The sequence below is a fragment of the Oncorhynchus kisutch genome, linkage group LG23, assembly GCF_002021735.2.
Source record: "Oncorhynchus kisutch isolate 150728-3 linkage group LG23, Okis_V2, whole genome shotgun sequence".
In the NCBI taxonomy this organism is placed as follows: Eukaryota; Metazoa; Chordata; class Actinopteri; order Salmoniformes; family Salmonidae; genus Oncorhynchus; species Oncorhynchus kisutch.
The window spans coordinates 14,436,074-14,458,413 of NC_034196.2; the positions used below are offsets into that span (position 1 = coordinate 14,436,074).

The 22,340-nt window shown below is 41.5% G+C and overlaps 1 protein-coding gene across 2 annotated transcripts in view; it reads right to left on the reverse strand.

Annotated features, from left to right (window-relative positions):
* Positions 1-21,680, reverse strand: part of kcnn2 (potassium calcium-activated channel subfamily N member 2) — a 30,704-nt gene extending 9,024 nt beyond the window's left edge. Inside the window, exons 1-7 of one of the 2 annotated variants that reach the window (XM_031802384.1) lie at positions 20,771-21,532; positions 19,360-19,455; positions 6,871-7,289; positions 6,355-6,496; positions 5,573-5,683; positions 5,248-5,375; positions 1,948-1,956 (exon numbers count right to left, since the gene is read on the reverse strand). In XM_031802384.1, coding sequence (XP_031658244.1) covers positions 1,948-1,956; positions 5,248-5,375; positions 5,573-5,683; positions 6,355-6,496; positions 6,871-7,289; positions 19,360-19,455; positions 20,771-21,532 — 1,667 coding nt within the window. Of the gene's footprint in view, positions 1-1,947; positions 1,957-5,247; positions 5,376-5,572; positions 5,684-6,354; positions 6,497-6,870; positions 7,290-19,359; positions 19,456-20,770 lie in introns of both variants that reach the window. The other variant, XM_031802385.1, reaches the window with a different exon arrangement.
* Between the last annotated feature and the right edge of the window lie 660 nt (positions 21,681-22,340).

A 22,340-nucleotide genomic window follows, 5' to 3' on the forward strand; every position in this document is an offset into this window, starting at 1 on the left:
GGGCACTACAGGAGCCACTGAAGGACACTACAGGCAAAGGACGATGCCTCAACAGCTAGTGAGGGGTAGCTGTATGGTCCAAAAGAAGCACATTCTAAAACAACTAGCCAATGTTATTGCAAAAATAGCACTTTTATTGTTCAAGTAATCTGGCAAATTGAAAGGAAAAAAGGTACCAGAGTGAAAGACATGAGAGAATCAACATTAAAATGTTTGTGCAGTTGAGATGTAAGACTTGTCAGAATTCTGCATTTCCCGGTTGGATGACCAATAGCTGTCAAATGGTGTTGATGAACAAGGCAGGCAGGAAGCTGGGGTCAGAATGTGAAAGCATCCTGCCCACTCATGCTCAATATTCTATGTCCTTCTGTGATTCAGTGTTCCTGTGTGGTCCTGGTCTTTCAATTGGTGCTTAACTGCTTTGCTATTCATCATGGGAAAAACAGCTATGCTAAGCTTTTCAATGCCCTTTTGAATTCTTTAAGGCAATCTCAGTAGTGCTGCACCATAGATTTTCTCTGGGATGCTCTCTTTGTCATGACCCCTGATTACCTCGCTGTGAAAAGACTGATCCTAAATGGTCTTCAGTGTAATGGACAGGCCGTTCTGCAGCCCGACTCTGCCCTGCCCCGGCTGTGTCTGCCTGACTACTGGGATTCATGCTGTGTCAGTTACAGCACAATATCTTTAAAGCAGGACAAGTTCCCGGAGGCTTAACCCGACCTTCCCCTCTAAGGTCGTGTCCCTGTCTCACACCTCCACTGAGTTACCAAGCTAACGGACGCATGCTGCTTCCTGTCCCACTTCCTTCTGTACATCAACCTCCCTCCTGCCTCTATCCCTGCCTCCTGGATAGGCGCAGACTCCAGGGGACTGTCAATCTGCATTATACAGAGGATGGTCTTTGTGCCTGACAAATAATCCTCTCATCTCCTCCAACATATTGTAAAACATCTGGCTGTGTACATGCATCATGCTAGTTGTAGCTAGACAAATGGGTCACACCAATGTGATAAACTAAGGCCATTACACTAGACTAAGGAGAGTGTGGCTTCCTCGGTGCAGCTATGAGCTACATACCAGGTCTCTGTTGAAAAATAGATTTTATCTCAATGAAACTAACTGGGTAAATACTACTGGCGCATTCATAATGGCCACTGTCTTTGTTGCTACCAGTCATCCAAGAGAGAAATGGAGGGAATGCAACTGTAGCAGACGTCACAATGGTTTCACAAGGCGAAAGATGACCCCAAGCCCTAGTTAATGTAGCCAAGGCAGATTGATAGGGGGAGTAAACATTGACCTGATTCTATTCTGTAGTTATTACAGCAAGCCTCTCCTCTCTTCAAGCACTAGCGGTCATCCTTCGGTTCATGAAAGCACAGTTTATTGAGTTTAATCAGTGGCTTGCTTTCTGATTAAATATCAAATTCTCTTCACATTCATGCAACAATGGAAAGAATAACACCCTCCATCACCCATAATTGAAATTCATCAAAGGAAGATACATGGGAACATGAGCATTGATGTTTAATTGGCAGATGTGTAACGCTTTGACAGAAGAAAAGTAGGGCGGAATTGATCGAGAGGTCTTGCTTGTCTAAATATACCATGCTGAGTTTTTGTAGGCTAGTCACTAGTTCATCCTATTAACTTATTTTGGCCTAATCCTCATGTTGTTCAGGTAATAATCTAAAAGACTAATACAAATCTTAACGGTGTTGTGTAACTATATAAAATGAAATATAGTGTTCCTGACAAATGTACATTATGTGCCATTGTGTGATCAATCATTACTCGATGGGAAATCAAAATGTGTAGCTATGGTATGAATTTCACTTATCAAATGAAGGAGTGTCATTTTTCTCACATCACTGAGTCAAAAAAGCAAGCTCTCATTTGCATGCACACAACATTTCTGTAGCTACATGTGAGGCGAAGACTTACTTTCGAGCTCTATTGCATTGGTCGACACAAACGGGAAAAAAAGGAAACATAAAATAGACAAATGAATTATTACAACATCAGATAAATGCGTCCAGATGGCAGGATCAGTCTCCAGTTCAGTCCTGGGTACTGCAACCTGAATCCCACTGCTGCCATTTTGAATAACAACAACACTAACATCCACTTAATACCATCATCACTATGAGCAGCATCTTTTTTTTTTTTGCCCCTTTTTCTCACCAATTTCGTGGTATCCAATTGGTAGTTACAGTCTTGTCCCATCGCTGCAACTCCTGTACGGACTCGGGAGATGCGAAGGTCGAGAGCCGTGCGTCTTCCAAAACACAACCCAGCCAAGACTCACTGTCCTCTTAACCAGCCGCACCAATGTGTCGGAGGAAACACCGTACACCTGGCGACCGTGTCAGCGTGCATTGCGCCCGGCCCACCTCAGGAGTTGCTAGTGCACAATGGGACAAGAACATCTCTGCTGGCCAAACCCTCCCCTAACCCGGACTATGCTGGGCCAATTGTGCACCACCCCATGGGTCTCCCGGTCGCGGCCGGCTGCGACAGAGCCTGGACTCAAACCAGGATCTCTAGTGGCACAGCTAGCACTGCGATTCAGTGCCTTAGACCACTGCACCTCTCGGGTGGCAGCAGTATCTTCTTACCTCACAGCTATGACTCACCACAGATAACCAAGGAATCATGGGGTTTAAGGCTTCAATATTCCTGTCACATTATTCTGATCTGGCCCCTGCTAGCTACTCCCCGAGGTCCTGTCCTAATCCTCCCCTACAGACCGGCCCAGTTTATCAGACATGCAGCACTGTCAGACCAGCCTCACTGAGCGAACCAATGACCAGACAGACAGCCGTGGCAGTCTGACACGTTCTCTAGCTAACATTTATCTTGGTTTTCACCAGGAACACTGCAGAGACCATGGAAAAAGAACAAAGTTACCTCCTCCTCCCCTCGGACCTGTCCCCTAAATGCTATTGGTGGAGGATCTTACAGGGCGATTGATATGGCTCAGGCCAGAGGAGGAAGCATAGGGATTATTCATACTTTCCCACCACTATTGCTTCAAGACAGGTCACTGACCCCTCTCCAGCCCTCCACTTGAGCAGCATCGCATGTTCTCAGGACAGGCTTGGTTGTAGCTAGGTATGTTCGAGTTGCGTTAGCTAATCCTAATTATTTTCCTAACCCTAACCCAATTCTCCTAACCTGCCACGTTAATTTTCCTAACCAACACATGAATTATCCGAACCTGCTAGAAAAGTCGCTTCTGCTAGTCAAAACTGGCAGACCTGCCCTGAGAACATTCTTGGTTTCCACTAATGCAATACAGCTCCATTTGAGGGATGAGCATGCTCCCAGGCACACCCTCTCTGTGGCCACTGACTCCTCCCAACACACAGTGTATGTACATCCTCCCAGGCAGCCCACACTTGGAGCTGAACCCTGCAGCTGAGGCCACAGGCATCACTTAACACACACCAGGAGGTGCTTTCTGAACCCCAACTCCTCTGCTAAGACCCACTCCCTCTTCATACAGCTTACTGAGCCTGTATAAAAGGGGAGATGGGCATGCCCTTGAACAAAGTGGTGGATGTGGCGTTTTACAACTGAATCTGGTCCTGTGGAGATTCTGCCAAAGCTCTGAGGGTTTCCCATTATTAGCTCATCCTAGAGAAGAGGAGGATGACATGATATGCTGTCATTACCACAAATAGCCTGAATTCAGCTATAAAAGACATAGTACCTCTGCCTGCGCAACTATGACAGAAGGCTATAAAACAGTCGCATTTTGGATGGGGGTTGCAGCAGAAGCAGCCAATACTCTCTACCTGTAATCCCTTTCAAAAATCGAAACTCTTAATGTCATCATGGTAAATGATGCACGAAGAAACGAATCATGAGCAAATTAAAAGCTCCACACAGGAGACCACACAGACCCGTTAACACACAGAAAACGCATCACAACACAGAAAATATATCAAACAAGAGAACATTTTCACCATAACATATGATTACAATCAGACCCTAGTCATCATAGTAATGTAAACCAAATCTGATCTCAAAGAGGAAAAATATATCATTGCGTTTGATATGCTGGTCAGTTGCGTAGTTAAAAGGGGGAAAATACAGTGTTAGAAGTAGGCTTAGGCTTATAAGACAGCTTCGGTACACCAAGAGGAGAGGACATGGAAATCAATAGGGTTTTAGAGATAGAGAGCACTTGCTTTCTCCCTGTAGACTGTCTAAGAAACTACCTGACAGGTAAACTGGCTAATCATAAGGATACACGCTAAAGGAACAACTCAGGGGTTAGGCACAGAGGTCAGCATGATATTTAGGTACACAACAAAGACACTCACAGTCATCTTGACAAGCAATAGAACAGGCAGTTCCTTACATCATGGTGATGCAGGATGAGATAGAGGGGGAGGGAAGAGGGAGCGAGAGAAAGATGAGAGGTTTTACTGTCACCGCTGAGAAGGCAGGGGAGTGAAAATGGTCCTCAAGAGTTTATCATGAATAGTTTAGGTTATGGTAAAAAAAAAGGGTCTGGGCCCTTCCCAGCACATCTGTCATGGTTTACAGTTGCTTTGAAGATACCAGATTAGACAACTAGTAATTAAGTGCATATAAGTTATCAGCAATTGAGAAAGATCTCCCAGTCATTTTACATTCTCCTGAATGACTACTTTGCAATTATAGCCTACCACTTTGCAGTAGCACAGTAACACCAATATAACACCACTACATGATGATATAGAGGTTATCAGTTAGCATCAGAACGATCTTACTACCAAGTCAACTTTAAAGTTAGATCATTGGCCTATGAGAGTTTCTGGAAATGTTTGTGCATACTCATATAGCATAACTGTTTCTATAATTCATTATTTCTCAAAACAGAAGTAAATACTTTCGATTTGCATATCATCTGCATCATTTGTGTAACTGCCATTGAGATATCCCACAGTATTGACCTCTGAGCTGTTAAGAGGGCACAACTGACATGCTTTGGAACTAAATACTTCCTGACACCCTTCCAACTTATCAATATTACAAAACAATGGAGTGAAATGAGCAAGAACAAATAAAAAGCTGTAAATATTCCACATTGTAAATATAGATTTGGGCTACAGGTGTCAAACAATTCAGCTCTCAGGTTCGTATTCTCATCTTTGATACTGTATGGTATGAGAAAGTGTGAGACTGCAGATACCAAGGTGAAATATGTATTTACCACACTGCCAGGAGCAGAGTTTTAGGCAGAGTACCTACTGATGAATGGCTTGGAGGAATTTCCTCTGGTGCTTCCTGACTCTGGCATGGTCCATCTTCCTCACCAGTTTGGTGTTCTTGTAGATGAGCCACGTCTCCCTGAGTACATTTGCAGCAGTGTTTTTCACCTGACACACAAAGAGTAGGGTTAGAAACACTGTTCGTGGTAAATAAAATACTCCTACTGTAATGGAAAGCATACTGTAGCCATGTTCAACCATGCTTGGTCTTCCTGAAATGCTTCACAATAGGGAAACGGGGCAGCTGAGATGATTCTTTACCATTTAAAAATGTAAAACGGCATGCAAGTAACGTATTTCCTTACTCTTTTTGTCAGCTGGGTGTCCATCATAAAATTATGAACATGTTTTTCAGCTTTGGTTAACTCCAGTTTCTTTGCAACCACAGCCACTACCAAGGCTGTGCAGCCGGCTCCCTGGAAGGAACAGCAGACAGACACCGTTATAAAGGTTGACTTTATTGTTTCCGTTTAAAAAGATGTAACCTACTTTTAGAAGCATAATATTAGGAAATGATGCTTAAAAAAAATATATATATATATTCTCAAATTAATATCCTCTGAATATACATGAATCTGCACTGCCACCCCACCGGAGATTTAAAAAATATATATTGTCAGTTTTTTAAAAAAATCAGATACCCAAGGGCTAGATTTTTTTTTTAATCCCTCATAAGCAGCACTGAAAAAGAGAGCCGCAGTGGCATGAGAATGTAATATAATTTCTGCAATAAACGTCCCCATAGGAGAACCCTTTTGGGTTCCATGTACAGATGTCGGATCTTAACTTAATCACTCTTTTGGCGCAGAAAATGTTCCTGCTGCATCAGGAAATTCAGTTGAGCCTTGCGAGTACCTGAAAATTAGTGCAGGTTTATTAGTGCAGGCTTATTTTTCTTGTGCGACAAAAAGCGTCAAATTAAGATCTGACATCTGTAGAACCCTCCGTGGAAAGGGTTCTACATGAAACCCAAAAGGGTTCTTCCTGGAACCAAAAAGGGTCCTTCAAAGGGTTCTCCTATTGGGTCAGCTGAAGATTTATTTTAGGTTTTAGATAGCACCTTTTTTTGTAAGAGTGTAGGGCTCACCATAATACCAGTGAGGAGACAGACTCCTTTTCCACAGTAAGTGTTGGGGACCATGTCCCCATATCCAATGGTTAGAAAAGTAATTGAGATCAACCACATGGCTCCTAGGAAGTTGCTGGTTATGTCCATGTTGTCATGGTATCTGGAATAGAAGGTATAGAGTCAGCCTGGAGTCAGCATGCCATATACTTACACAACTTATACATCATACGTACAGTATATCCATGCCTCCTTCATGTGCAATGTAAATCAAGTGTAAACAGATCGCCTAACAAGACGTAAACTATGGGCCATAATTGTCTATCCCTTGACATTCCCAAGCAGAAGATCTGCATACAAAAATGGTGGTATGGCTGGGAATGTGAGGAGGGAGCACTATATCTGGATGTAAGCCTCCAGTAGGATGCACAACGAGTTAACGCCTGTTCCCCCTGACCAAACCATGGTGTCTTATTTATGTTTCATGCAGTGCTTTGTGCAGCATAGCGTGACAGCGATAGGGCAGCAGGTCCAGACCTCTCGCAGGCCCTCACGGTCCACGCAGCGATGATCCACAACGAGATGGTAAAGACCAGCAACACGGTGCCAGGGCAGATGGTCATCAGGGTCTTCATGACGAAGCGTGTGTTGAAGTTGATTTTGTTGAGCGCCCCGATACTGCGGGACGAGGCGTCTGTGAAGAGCTTGCTGTGGAGCAGCATGACGCGGGCGATGAGATACAGCCGCAAGAACATGGGGATGGACAGGATGATGTCCACGTCTGCGTCCGTCTTGGACGGGGTGTAGGAGAAGGCCAGGCGCGCTGTCCAGGTGAAGGTGTAGTTCCCTGGGATGGGGTGGATGGCGCACACCAGGATCTCCAGGCAGATGAAGAAGATGCGCTCGTAGGTCATGGCTATCCTCCAGTCATCTGCTGCATTGTCTACCATGAATAACTGAATAACAACATGGATGGAGAGGGAGAGGGAAGCAGATGGAGGTTACTGAACTAGCTCTGGTTAAATGCAGCCTTGCATTTAAAAAAAATATTAACCATTACGAGCACACTCAATCAATGGAAATGAATGAACACAAGTTTCTGACTGATCGCCGTTCAGTGATTCCAATTATTAACTGTTAGCGTTCGCTACACTCTTCACACTGTTCTGTCACGGAAGTCTATGGGACCTCCTGCATGTGGCTAACATTTCTGACTTCAAAGCATTAAACTGATGAGAACATCTGCCACCTCCCACATTAGCATAGGTCTCTTATCGCCTGGCCACAGAGCAGAAGGTAGGCCACTCCACTGTGGGCTTTGATGTGGACTGATTTCACTACCTTTAATGACTCTCCTCTATCCTTTCCTCCTCTATCCACACTCAGCTGTGCTGTACACCTCCTCTCCATCTCCTTTCCTCATTGGCCTCCACTCCTTTCCACTTTTTCTCCTCATAAACACCTTTCATCTCTCTCACTCCAGTCTAAAGCTATCCACCAGTCCCGCAGTTTATTGCTCAATGCTTCCATCCACCCTGAACTGATGCCCTCATTGGCCTCGTCCCCCACCGACAGACCAAATACACCCCTCAGTGTAATTCAATCAAAGTGATCTATCTGACTGTGTTTATGATCTACAGATAAACTACTACCCTCTGTCTCTAGAGATGGCTTCCTCCCTTGCACCCGGCATACTCCTCTGCAGATGGATTGCAGACGAAATGAAATCGAGCAACGTTAGCTTCCTCTCTACAGTTGTCAAATCATTCCCCTCTCTGACACGCAATACCGATAGTCCACCTCAGCCGCTCCCTCCTGCACTCAATCACCTCAAGGTCTATGGGTTGTAATATGGGCTGTCACAACTGGTGGGAGATACTTCACAAAATGTTGCCGTCATCAAATTTCAGAGCAATATTCACCGTGACCTCAGCCATTCAATATAAAGAGAAATTTAACACATTTTAACTGAAGCCATCCTATGATGCTTAAATTATTGGCGCTGCATCGAGAGATATCTGTCCCTCCAGTGTGTGGGGAACATGATTATGCAAATTTGTTTTTGGTCTTTCGTCTGACTTTTTCAAACAACAGTTCTGTTTGAGTTTTTGTAATTGGTCCTGTAAAGGATGTGCTTCCCATGGCTCCTACTGTCTAAACCTCTGAATAAGAATGAAAGAAAATTAAATATTCAAGATCAATTCATCTCAAACAAAATGAGAAGTCTGAAATCTATCACATATCAACCAAATATGTTAGCAGATCAGTCAAAACACCAGAACGTTTAATAATTCAGATTTCTCTGTGAGCACAAAAACTTGGGAGATAAATAAGTCACACATTATGACTTGACATCCTGCCAACTAACACCCATTTAGTACAACTCTAGGATCCTCATTAGAGAAAAAAAATGCTGTCCCATTCCTCAAAGCGTAATGGCATCAATGACCTAGATCATATATTTAGCGATAATACATGACTAAATCTTGAATCATTGAAATAGATACAGTGGGGCAAAAAAGTATTTAGTCAGCCACCAATTGTGCAAGTTCTCCCACTTAAAAGGATGAGAGAGGCCTGTAATTTTCATCATAGGTACACTTCAACTATGACAGACAAAATTAGAAATCTTTTCCAGAAAATCACATTGTAGGATTTTTAATGAATTTATTTGCAAATTATGGTGGAAAATAAGTATTTGGTCACCTACAAACAAGCAAGATTTCTGGCTCTCACAGACCTGTAACTTCTACTTTAAGAGGCTCCTTTGTCCTCCACTCGTTACCTGTATTAATGGCACCTGTTTGAACTTGTTATCAGTATAAAAGACACCTGTCCACAACCTCAAACAGTCACACTCCAAACTCCACTATGGCCAAGACCAAAGAGCTGTCAAAAGACACCAGAAACAAAATTGTAGACCTGCACCAGGCTGGGAAGACTGAATCTGCAATAGGTAAGCAGCTTGGTTTGAAGAAATCAACTGTGGGAGCAATTATTAGGAAATGGAAGACATACAAGACCACTGATAATCTCCCTCGATCTGGGGCTCCACGCAAGATCTCACCCCGTGGGGTCAAAATGATCACAAGAACGGTGAGCAAAAATCCCAGAACCACACGGGGGGACCTAGTGAATGACCTGCAGAGAGCTGGGACCAAAGTAACAAAGCCTACCATCAGTAACACACTACGCCGCCAGGGACTCAAATCCTGCAGTGCCAGACGTGTCCCCCTGTTTAAGACAGTACATGTCCAGACCCGGCTGAAGTTGGATGATCCAGAAGAAGATTTGGAGAATGTCATATGGTCAGATGAAACCAAAATATAACTTTTTGGTAAAAACTCAACTCGTCGTGTTTGGAGGACAAAGAATGCTGAGTTGCATCCAAATACCTACTGTGAAGCATGGGGGTGGAAACATCATGCTTTTCTGCAAAGGGACCAGGACGACTGATCCGTGTAAAGGAAAGAATGAATGGGGCCATGTATCATGAGATTTTGAGTGAAAACCTCCTTCCATCTGCAAGGGCATTGAAGATGAAACGTGGCTGGGTCTTTCAGCATGACAATGATCCCAAACATACCGCCCGGGAAACGAAGGAGTGGCTTCGTAAGAAGCATTTCAAGGTCCTGGAGTGGCCTAGCCAGTCTCCAGATCTCAACCCCATAGAAAATCTTTGGAGGGAGTTGAAAGTCCGTGTTGCCCAGCAACAGCCCCAAAACATCACTGCTCTAGAGGAGATCTGCATGGAGGAATGGGCCAAAATACCAGCAACAGTGTGTGAAAACCTTGTGAAGACATATAGAAAACGTTTGACCTCTGTCATTGCCAACAAAGGGTATATAACAAAGTATTGAGATAAACTTTTGTTATTGACCAAATACTTATTTTCCACCATAATTTGCAAATAAATTCATTAAAAATCCTACAATGTGATTTTCTGGATTTTTTTCTCTCTCATTTTGTCTGTCATAGTTGAAGTGTACCTATGATGAAAATTACAGGCCTCTCATCTTTTTAAGTGGGAGAACTTGAACAATTGGTGGATGACTAAATACTTTTTTGCCCCACTGTATATATTTCCCACTACCAAAGAAAGCTTTAATTTCACATCTTTAGCTCTACAACACCCTGAAAATAACAAATGTACACCTGGAAATTGCGCTATAGTGCCACCAACGTCTTGTGATACAAACAGATATGCATCACGAGACATTACCCTTAAGTCAATACATTGCATTCAAAAGTTGCTGATAAAGCTGCATTGGGTGAAATGGTGAAAAACTCAGACAAGCAGGCAGGCAGATAAACTCACAGACAGACATGTCTCTGTCTCTCTCTCTATCTCTCTCTCTCCTATCTTTCTTTCTCCCTCCTCTCTTCCCACTCCCTTATTCACCCCTCTCTCCCCCTCCCTCATGCACCCCCTTCTCTTTCTCTCCCTTCTTCTTTCCCTCTCTCCCCCTCCTCTCATCTCTCTTTATATTCCTCCCCCTCTCTCCCACCTCCACCTCTAGATGTGCGTCAAGGGCATTGACGCATCAGTCAATACATTCCATTCAAATTAAAAGAAAGTTGGTGATAAAGCCACAATGGGTAAGTTCGTGAAAGACACACAGACAGACAAACACATACACTCACAGACTTTTTTTTGCCTTGAATGCAATGTATTGATTTATGCGTCACCTCTCGTGATGCATATCTTTCTGCAAAAGTATACCAAACTGACGGTTATCAGTTGATACCAGGCTAGCAATGCACATACTACAGCCTTCCAATCCCACAGGCACACTGACACTACATCCTGGCAAATGTCACACTCCCATTAAAGCTAGCCTGCAAGCCAAAGGCTTCCCATCGAAAGCTACAGGAAATTCCAACCGTAAGCATCATTGCAGCATAGAGCATCATAAAGAAAGCAACACAGAGACCGAGTAATACAGATTTCAAGACGAACGACCCACATTCTAGCTCAAACTACATTGCAGCTACGTATACAAAACCCTCCCACGTAACATCTCTACCCAATTCATTCATCAAAACACCACATTGGAAGGTTCCCCCACAAATATCATTCTAAAGCACACAACTATGTGCATGATGCCTATATTGAATACATACTGTAACAACATCTAGCTCCTTGAGAGCTCTGACATCTGTCAGACTCCTAGGCTGAGAGACGCTGTAACACTAACCAGGCTCTCTGTTGGTATAGCCTTGATTGGTAAGTCTTTTCCAAGGGAGTGTAACTTAGACATGGAAACACAAGCTGTTACTCCACTATGTGACAGACGCTGTCTTAGTCACAGATCTAAGCCATCAAAACAGTCCAAACAGAATATTGTCTGCACACAGCACGAAAGCTCTCATTTGTATTTGAGACAACAACTCAATGTAACAAAAGAAAGTGTTTTGCTTTAAAACAGTGTAATTCCAACATTTAAAACCAGGTCATATAAGAAAAGCCTATTGGTCTGTAAAAGCAATTATGGTAATTCATGACCTGAAATACAACACTCAAGAGCTCTTTACCTCTGAGCATCAAAAATATTCCATGCTAGTGGCAGAAGCACTAGTTATGAGGGAGAGGGGGAGTAATTTACAGCTACAGTACACCTGCAGTGGAAAACCTGGGATTATGTATGTGGCTTAAGAAGGGACAGCAGTCAAGTCTCCTCCTAGAATAAAAAGACGGAAGGGGTTCATGGCTTACTAAGCTTAAAAGGTCCTCAATGCTACGACAATAGTCCATCCCATGATCCATAGCCTAATAAAGAGTATGTCCAAGAGGGAGCAGAGAGGGACGCATAGAAAATGGCCTGTTGACCCGTGCTCACGCACCAACGCAAACACACACAGAAGATTATCTTTATAACAGAGAGAAAGAGCAGTGTCGCTACGCATGGTGTCCTACAAGCAGAGCCCCTGTAATGCACAATGATAAGACACAAAGATCCAGAGTGACCGATTCCAACCAAGGACAATCTCTTCAAATATAGCCTCCTGTCACGGTCCAGTGGCTGCTCTCAGATGGTTGGCTTGTCGTCTGATGGATACAAATACTGTTTAATCATTAAGGGACTATTCCACTGCTCATCACGGGAACGCTGCGCCCACACCAGCCGGGGTGAGCCTAAGCCACAGTGCTAACATCTTTGCCCAGACCACACCATTAAGGATGTCCTGAGGTCATCCCATTCCTTAGTCTCTCTGTCGGCCTTCTTTCTTACAGTATGCATAGAAGCTCACCCTGTGTTGGTTGCAGCCTGGGTTGGTTACTGTTTTCAGTATGCTCAATATAACTAATGGAGTCCAGCTCAATATTTAATCTGTCTGTGTAATGTGGAGATGGGAACATATATCTTGTCACTGAGCGAAAGAAATCGCTCAATCTCATTAGTGAATTAGGTTGAGAGGTTCAGCCCAATTAGAAATTCATGCAATGGTTTATTTATGATATCAAAGTGAGGCACTAAGAGGCTACTTTGCTGAGTAAATCTCAAGCTGCAGGTTACATTTTATTTTGCATCTGAAATAAAAGTAATTACTGAATGCGTAGCATTCAACTGAAATAAAAAATCTATATGAAAATATAATATCATAAGTCCATCTCCATTTGATTGGAGTGCTCTCTATCTGGAGACACGTTTCTCATATCAATTATATAACATCTATGTTCCTGATCATATAATTGATTATGGGGTAGCAAACATGATCAATTAATAAACATTTGGATTCTCATCCTGTTCTGAGGCAGAGTATATGTGCCCTTGAAAGCCTGTTTGTTCAGTGAAAACATTGAGATCACCAGCAAGCAATGGTTATCTGACTCCAGTCTGGCGTCTCAGGCAGAGGACAGATTTCCCTGTGAGAAACACACAGCCTCTCCTGCAACTACACCACGGCGTCTTTAATACACTCAGAGAGGCATGCACACACACAGCACAAACACACACCATCCAGGACAAACTAAGCTAGACAAGGCTGGGTATATTGACTCCAATACAAGACCTAGGAGGCTTGTGGTTCTCACCCCCTTCCATAGACTTACACAGTAATTATGACAACTTCCGGAGGACGTCCTCCAAACTATCAGAGCTCTTGCAGCATGAATTGACAAGTTTTCCACCCAATCAAAGGATCAGAGAATGAATCTAGTACTGAAAACATAAGCTACAGCTAGCTAGCACTGCAGTGCATAAAATGTGATAAGTAGTTGACTCAAAGAGAGAGAAAGACAATAGTTGAACAGTTTTGAACAAATACATTTCTTCAGAAATGAAGGAGAAGCAAGAGAGCGCGAGAGAGTGAGAGAGAGTGCGAGAGAGAGAGAGAGCTATATTTCATGGTAATATTTATTTTCACTTTCACTTACTTTCCTAGCGAATACAGCTTGCTATTTTAGCGTACTCAAACATCCGGCTCAAACAGAGAGGGATGCTATGTTAGCTAGCTGGCTATGGCTATCCAACAATGAAACTCTTCCAAGTCAAGGTAAGCTTTTGGTTTTATTAAATTATTGCCACCGGGGCCCGCCCGTGTAACTGCTTGCAGACTCTACACTGTACTGCATGATTGTAGCAGGTTTACTAACGTCCTAGTTCTAATGTTAGTAGCTATGTTGACTATGATGTTAGCTAATATGGTGACAACGATGTAGGCTGTGTGTAGCGGTTAGTGGTTATGATATGAAGTCCACAAGCGAAGGGAAAAAGTGAGAGGAGGAGAGCTCGTAAATGCAATAAGGAATTATACAACGATAAAAGGGATCATACTGTTTGTATGTGACTGCTATGAAAGTGAACTGTGTTTACGTATGATCAGGGGTGTATTCATTCTGCAAATTTTGTTTAAAAAACTATCTTCAACGGAAGCAAACGGAACAAAACTGGAATAAACATACCTGATTTTGTCCAATAGAAACTCCTGTTTGCAACTGTTGGACTAATGATTACACTTAGCTAGATGCAGGCAAGAGTGTGCAAGGTATTGAATGTGTCAATGTCTGTCAATGAAATTGATCACTTAAATTTCTCTCGACCATTGCATCTACACTACAGTTCAAAAGTTTGGGGTCACTTAGAAATGTCCTTGTTTTTAAAAGAAAAGCACTTTTTTTGTCCATTATAATAACATGAAATTGATCAGAAATACAGTGCAGACATAGTTAATGTTGTAAATGACTATTGTAGCTGGAAATGGCAGATTTTTATGGAATATCTACATAGGTGTACAGAGGCCCATTATCAGCAACCATCACTCCTGTGTTCCAATGGCATGTTGTTTTAGCTAATCCAAGTTCATCATTTTAAAAGGCTAATTGATCATTAGTAAACCCTTTTGCAATTAAGTTAGCACAGCTGAAAACTGTTGTGCTCATTAAAGAAGCAATAAAACTGGCCTTCTTTAGACTAGTTGAGTATCTGGAGCATCAGCATTGGTGGGTTCGATTACAAGCTCAAAATGGCCATAAACAATGCACTTTCTTCTGAAACTCGTCGGTCTATTCTTGTTCTGAGAAATTAAGGCTATTCCATGCGTGAAATTGCCAAGTAACTGAAGATCTCGTACAATGCTGTGTACTACTCCCTTCACAGAACAGTGCAAACTGGCTCTAACCAGAATAGAAAGAAGAATGGGAGGACCCGGTGCACAATTGAGCAAGAGGACAAGTACATTAGTGTCTAGTTTGAGAAACCGATGCCTCACAAGTCCTTCTCAACTGGCAGCTTCATTAAATAGTACACGCAAAACACCAGTCTCAATGTCAACAGTGAAGAGGCGGCTCCGGGATGCTGGCCTTCTAGGCAGAGTTGCAAAGAAAAAGCCATATCTCAGACTGGCCAATAAAAATAAAATATTAAGACGGACAAAAGAACACAGACATTGGACAGTGGTAGTGTACATTGTAAACTTGGATTCATAGGCTAGGTTGTAGCAACCTCATGATGTGTGTCACGTTCTGACCTTTATTTCCTTTGTTTTGTCATTATTTAGTATGGTCAGGGCGTGAGTTGGGTGGGCAGTCTATGTTTGTTTTTCTATGATTTGGGTATTTCTATGTTTCGGCCTAGTATGGTTCTCAATCAGAGGCAGGTGTCATTACTTGTCTCTGATTGAGAATCATACTTAGGTAGCCTGGGTGTCACTGTGTGTTTGTGGGTGATTGTTCCTGTCTCTGTGTTTTGCACCAGATAGGACTGTTTTGGGTTTTCACGTTTCTTGTTTTTGTTAGTTTGTTCATGTGAAGTGATTTATTAAAACATGAATCAAAATAACCACGCTGCGCTTTGGTCCGCCTCTCCGTCAATGGAAGAAATCCCTTACAATGTGTATAGGAAAACTTTGAGTATCATGAATTAGCCTAAACCTATTGATGTTACATTGAGCTGGGTAAATAGAATTTGAATGACAGTCATCCAATATGCTGTAATAGAAATAAGGCCATGCTCATAAGAAAAATAATCATCCTCCCTCATCTTAAATGGCACCGACTGCCACCGGATCAGACAGCAGAGCAAACAAACAACGCAATTATTATAGATCGCTAGCTGTCACCAAAAGATGTATGTCGTTGGTATCATCCCTTCAACATGAAATAGCATGCCCTACAACATTTGTTAGCTGATTGCTGGCGTTTACATACAGAATATTAGTCTATAAAAACATGATATGGCTTCTAATTGGAGAGGAGTCTTGAGGGTCTCTGAACTGTGAGACATCACACAAGGAAGATGGAGAGAAATGCTAATAATGCACCATGTCACCGATCACTGCCATCTTAAAGGGATACTTCAGGATTTTGGCAATGAAGCCCTTTATCTGCTTCCCCAGAGTCAGATGAACTCAACGCAATTACTGGAAGTCTATTGTAACTGCTAGCCCGCTAGTAGATACCATAGACTTCCATTCATTGCGCTACGCTATTTAGCATATGTTCGCAAAACTACCTCAAATTTCCTTCATAGCATACTGGATGCAGAGACATAAAAATAGTATCCATTAGTGCATCTGACCCTGGGGAAGTAGATAAAGGGCTTCATTGCCAAAATCCTGAAGAATCCCTTTAATCTAGAAGACATGTCCCTGAAGCCTCCCCATGTCCAAGAGCTGTCCTCAGACTGACCTAAGGATATTTCCGACACCATGAGGACAGAAACTAAAATCAAGAGGTGTGTCCCTATACTGTCTAAGCAGCCAAAAAAGTGTAGAAGTCAAATCTTCCCTGTTTGTACAGTTTGGATAAGTAAATCACCTCAAAGGAACTTGAGCAGCGTGTGGGCACCTCTCTTCAGTCTGAACTATGCTTCTATATTTGACAGGCATCTGTGAGTACAGATGGATGGGCATGAATAATCTATCTTAATGAGGATGGAAAACAGCCAATATTGAGAGGACAGGATAGGGTGCACGCTCTGTGGTAGAGATAGGGTTGGAAAATTCTGAGAACTTTCAATAAATTCCTTAGTTTTCCAGAAATCCTGGTTAGAGGATTCCCTAGGTAGAGATATATACCAATACTACAACTACTGATACAGCTGCAAGTAGCAATAAAAGTGCCATTGAGTGGGGTCACAATCAACTGACTAAGGAGAGTATTGAGTAATATTATAGCTGCAAACAGCAATAACAGCAGATATGGAGTTTAAGTGAGTGTCACTAATCAAGGTGAGAATTGCTATATTGAGTCATATACCAGTCTGAATAAGACTGTGGAAGATATGAAAATCGAATAATTGAATGTATCCCATAAAATGTATCAATCTGATATTTCTAATAATGACCCCTCAGCGTATTTGTGCTTTTTCTATCGTCGTAATAGTCATTCAAAATACTCCATTCCCTTTGATGTGGTCAGCAAATTGGTTGACTCAAGGAAGTCTAGTTTATGACATGTACAGTATGTTTATTAAATAACAGAAACACTAAGGGCTGAAACCAAAGAGCTGAAACCTGAAAGTGAGAACCCTGGAAAGGATACCCTCTTGGAAGCTTACACTACATTATATTATGTACACAGCAATAGAGAACCTTTGCTGAGGAAATGTAAATGGTTTTGTTATGTATCAAAATATGGTATTGATCAGGACGCGTTTCTATCATCTCTTGCAAAGAAAATTTACAGTATTTACAAATTTACAATTTACAGAAAATTTACAGTATGCAATTTGAAAACTTTACAGTATACCATTTGAAAACTTTACCGTAGGCAATTTTAAAACTTTACAGTAGGCCATTTTCTAAGTTTTACAGTAAGCCATTTGAAAAGGAGACACATTTTACTGTTGAGCTGTTTCAATGATTGATATCCCTCTGGGGCTTGTAAGCCCTAAATTTAACAAAGAGGCTAATGAATACAGGCCATTGTAATTCAACAATACAGAAGGTAATGAACTAGTGGCCTATTCACACACTGTATCCCTCAAGCTAAACCAATATGAATTCTCCTCCAAAATTGAACCCAAAAATAGTCATGAGGAAAAGCATGATTATTTCATGGACTTGACACAAGTAATATTCAGTCGAATATTTTTGCAAGGATTTTCCTTGCACATAATCTTTATCGCTACATGAGGTTTATCTACTTTGTTTTACAATGGTGTTTGAAAATCATGTAAATAGCCTTCATGTTTTCTCGCTGTTTCAAAGAAAGGAGACAACATAAAAAGGGGTTTTATGCAGCCTCAGCATGGTAAAAAAAAAAGTTTGGCATAGGCAAACGTATTTCTTCTCTGGTCAATTTGACTCTGGTGGAGCAACGTAATAGGTTCCTGACAATACCGTAATATATGTCCACCTCTCGACAAGCCACACAATTGAGGGAGCACCATTCATTATTTGAATTAAGTGGTTCTACAACCGAGAGAGACATAAGTGCTGAATTGCAGGAAGAAAAAACATTAAGTAATGCAACAATGCTCTGACGCAAGGTCATAAAATTGAGTTTGTCCAAGTGCTCGAACCATTCAAGGAAGCTGACAATCCAGACCAGTTAACCCCTGAAGGTTTGGAAGATGCAGGAGCCAATCTTGAGATGAGATGCAAGTGCCAGCCACTATCATAGTAAAATATTGATTTGGCTGCTGCTCCTATTCTACCCACTGATTCTCAAACAAATTAGAATAAGTATTCTCCAATTAATAAGGTGATCTTTCTCATTGGGTGTTTGAATATGTTACAACATATGTTCATATGTATTAATACCTTTCTTGTTAGGGTGTTTTAATATGTTAGCAATTATTGTTGAAATCACAAATACCTAAAAGACTACAAATGAAATAGAAATTATAACAGACTGAAGTAGACATTGGAATAACAACTTCTTAGAGCTAGACTCTCCAGATTAGATAAGCATAAACCATCAGAGTGGGCAAGGAATGACATTCCATTAGAGCAACATAGGAATTCATTTTTTGAAGCTATTTGTTTAGAAAGTCTCCAATGATAAGAAAAACCTGGAGCAATAGGTAGAGAGATACAAACAATGGAGAAATAGTATTTTGGTTATGATAAAGCAACTCATCTCATGAAGGTATTTATAAGTCCGTTTAAGTTTTCAGTGCCACATAATTAGATTATGTCATCCGCTAAGGAGGAAATGTACTTAATTTAGAAATAATCCATTTCATTTCAGAGTAATTGCACTCAGTGAAGTCAGTTAAATCGACTTATCGCATCAATGTTGGAGCTAGAAACATAAGCATTTAGCTGAACATACGATAACATCTACAAAATATGTGTACATGAAATTTGATTTGGTTTGGATGTCTTGGATACAATTATTCTGCAAACTCACACTCATACTGATAAGAAATGTTTTAGTCATTTAGCAGATGCCCTTATCCAGAGCAAGGAATGACAGTAGTGAGTGCATAGATGTTCATACTTTTTCTCACTGTGCACTTTGACAGCATGGTACACTTGGATAGCAAATGTGTAATAACTCTATGATGACACTATTATAACCACAGCTAACCGCTCAAGGGATGTGAATGACAATGACATGAAGAATAACCATGTTACCTGAATCTCCCTTGCGTGGTATATGATAATCAGACCAAGAAGAATGATTGTAGAAAGGCTTATCAGGCATTTTAGAGCTAATGAATACAATGACTCCTGTAAAGAGAGAAATAACAATAGTAATACAACAACACATGCATTCATGCAACAAACAGTATCTTACAAAATAGAAATATGCTATTATATATTGAATCATTAACATTTCAGGAAACTCCTGTAAGGTAGGCCTATATATTGGATTTGCACATCGCTAGTTCAATATAGTACAAGGCTACAGTATATTAGTAAAGCCTAGCAAAGCACATCATACTGTAACACTTTCTTTATTTTGAAAGATCTATATCTTGAAAACTTGAATGCTGACATGCAAAACATTTTGGGACTGTATCAACAGTGGAACTAATGAAAAAAATACCAAAAGATAGTTTTTGAGTGGAGTTTTCCTTTAAGGCCAACAGAGGACATCCCTTTAATGCATGAGAGATCATGTGTCACTATGTCAATGGACTTTGTAAACCCACTTGGCTCAAAGAGTAACCTGGTCTCAAAGCATTTTGTATTATTCGGTATGTAAACCCGGGACACTCCATTTAGTATGATATGTTACGTTTCATATGGTATGTATTCATTTGTGGATGTCCATCACTCATATGATATGTTAAGAATTACAATTTGTATTATATGTTACGAATTTGCAAAACGTACATTATGTTACACATTTTCCAAATGCACAATATGTTACACATTTGCAATATGACAATATTTCGACCTTGTAAATGTACAATATATTACAAATTTGAAAAACGTATGATATGTTACGAATTCTAGTTAGGTGGCTTGGTGGCTAACGTTAGCTAGTTGACTAACATTAGCTAGGCTATGGTTGAGTGTTAAGTTTAGGAGTTAGCTAATAGGGTTAAGGTTAGTGTTAGCTAACAAGCTAAGTAGTTGCAAAGTAGCTAAAAGCAGTAAGTAGTTGAAAAGTTGCTAATTAGCTAAAGTTGTCCATGATGTGATTCAAACTCGCAACCTTTCGGTTGCTAGGGGTTAGCTTTCTAGAGGTCTGCTTTATATGCCCACCCATTCACCCTGACCGATCACCCTATGTATCCATCTGTCTTATGTAAACACACCAAACGTAACATATCATACCAATTTTTGTGTCTAGTCTATGAGACCAGGCTGCAAGAGAGAGACCAGCCATGCAAGTTATGGCTGATCAGATGGTTTATGGGTCAAGTCTTCACAGTCTAAATATTTTATGTGTAAAGAAAACAAGTCAACTATGCTACTACTGGTTTAAATCCCTAAAAAATGTAACTTGCGGTTTTTCCTGGTAAACTCGACATGCCAGTCAATGAATCCTTCTGACCAAGATGGACCTGCAGCCTACCGGGTTTGAGTTACGCACCTTTCCATAGGCTCCCCATGAGAGTTCAGTCTCTATAACCATAACTACGATCCCAAACATCCCAAAGATCAAAGCATAGTCGCTGAGACGCTTCCTTTTCTCAAACAAGGCCCTTCTATGTCCAAGCTTTTGCCCAATGTTCTGGTTCTTCTTTTTACCCGATTTACTGCCACTGTTGTTACATCCACCCCCTCCGTCTCCCGATGCATAAGGCATTAGGGTGGTGGAATTGTTCTCCGGTTTAGAGGCTAGGGTGTCCGACGCATCTGCGGTAGAGATTGGTTGTAAAGGCTGGGATTCGGAATCAAACTCGTGTAGGTTTCTGCGGGACGAGCTCAAGTTGCTCAGCGGTCGCATTACGCCGCCGTTGTATCTGCAGCTACTCATGGCTATTTCGTTATACGAGTTACTGTCTCTGTGGCTGCTGCTCGGGCTGCCCCGCTGCCGATTGTGGCACTGCTGATGGTAATGATGTCTGGATGAACTACCATGACTGGAGGGCGTGAACTCACAGACGCTAAACTGAGAACCTTGCGTCGAATACGTTACGGATGGCGTCCTTAAAGTTCCTTGAGTGTTCGGCGACGTCCCGCGAAAAACTAGGCTTTTCCTTGCATCACATGTACAGTTATTGCAGGTGCAGCATTGGTTGCGCTCCTTAGTGAGCCGTTCCTCTGGTCCGCAGTAGTGCTGGTACTTACAGTGATGCTGGAACTGCTGCTCTTGAAGGAAATCGTTCTGCAACTGCAAAGGGGTTTCCATGTCAGTGCTGCTGTTTAAAGCAGCAGTCGGGTACCACCATACACCCGCCGAAGGGCGTTGTGGTATGTCCTGGAGGACAGCTACCGAGCAAGATTAGACCCATTTCGGCTCCTGTAGAATGTAAGTGATGGCTCCAATTGGATAGACAGGACCAAAACAACCGTCTTGACGTCATTGAAAAGGTAGCAAAATTTTTTCGAATATTCATTCAAGGAAAGTAGCATGTCAGTAGAGAAAAACAATGTCTTACAAGTGAGACTGTTCAAGTATGAACACCGAGATAAGGGGAAAAAATTCATTGAGGGCATATTACATATGCACATAACCTAGGCGTGGGAGCCTACATGGGAGGTCTCTATGATGTTCACTCTGATGTTCACTGTAAAATACCAGTGGGATAGCCTACCGTTTACACAAAATCAAAAGTGCAAAATCGACTCATATTATGTGGTTGTGACTTAGACATTATGTATGCTCTTATAAATGGATATGTCAATAAAACGTGGATTACATTGAAAATGCACTCTTATATCCATTGTCATTAAATAACAACTAACGTAATGTAAATCAATACAAATACATAGCCTAAAAGATAGCATATCTTGTTCAGGAGTTTTCCCATCATTCAATATTCTTCTGATAAAAAAATCTGCTATGCCTTTTATCAGCATGCACTACTTTAGGCTGGTATCGAATGTAAGAGATAATAATAATAATGAAAACATATTTTGTCCATTTGATGTAGTTTAGGCTACTGATATAGATAGGCCACCACATAATTTTGGCGGTGGTAGGTTTGAATGGGCCC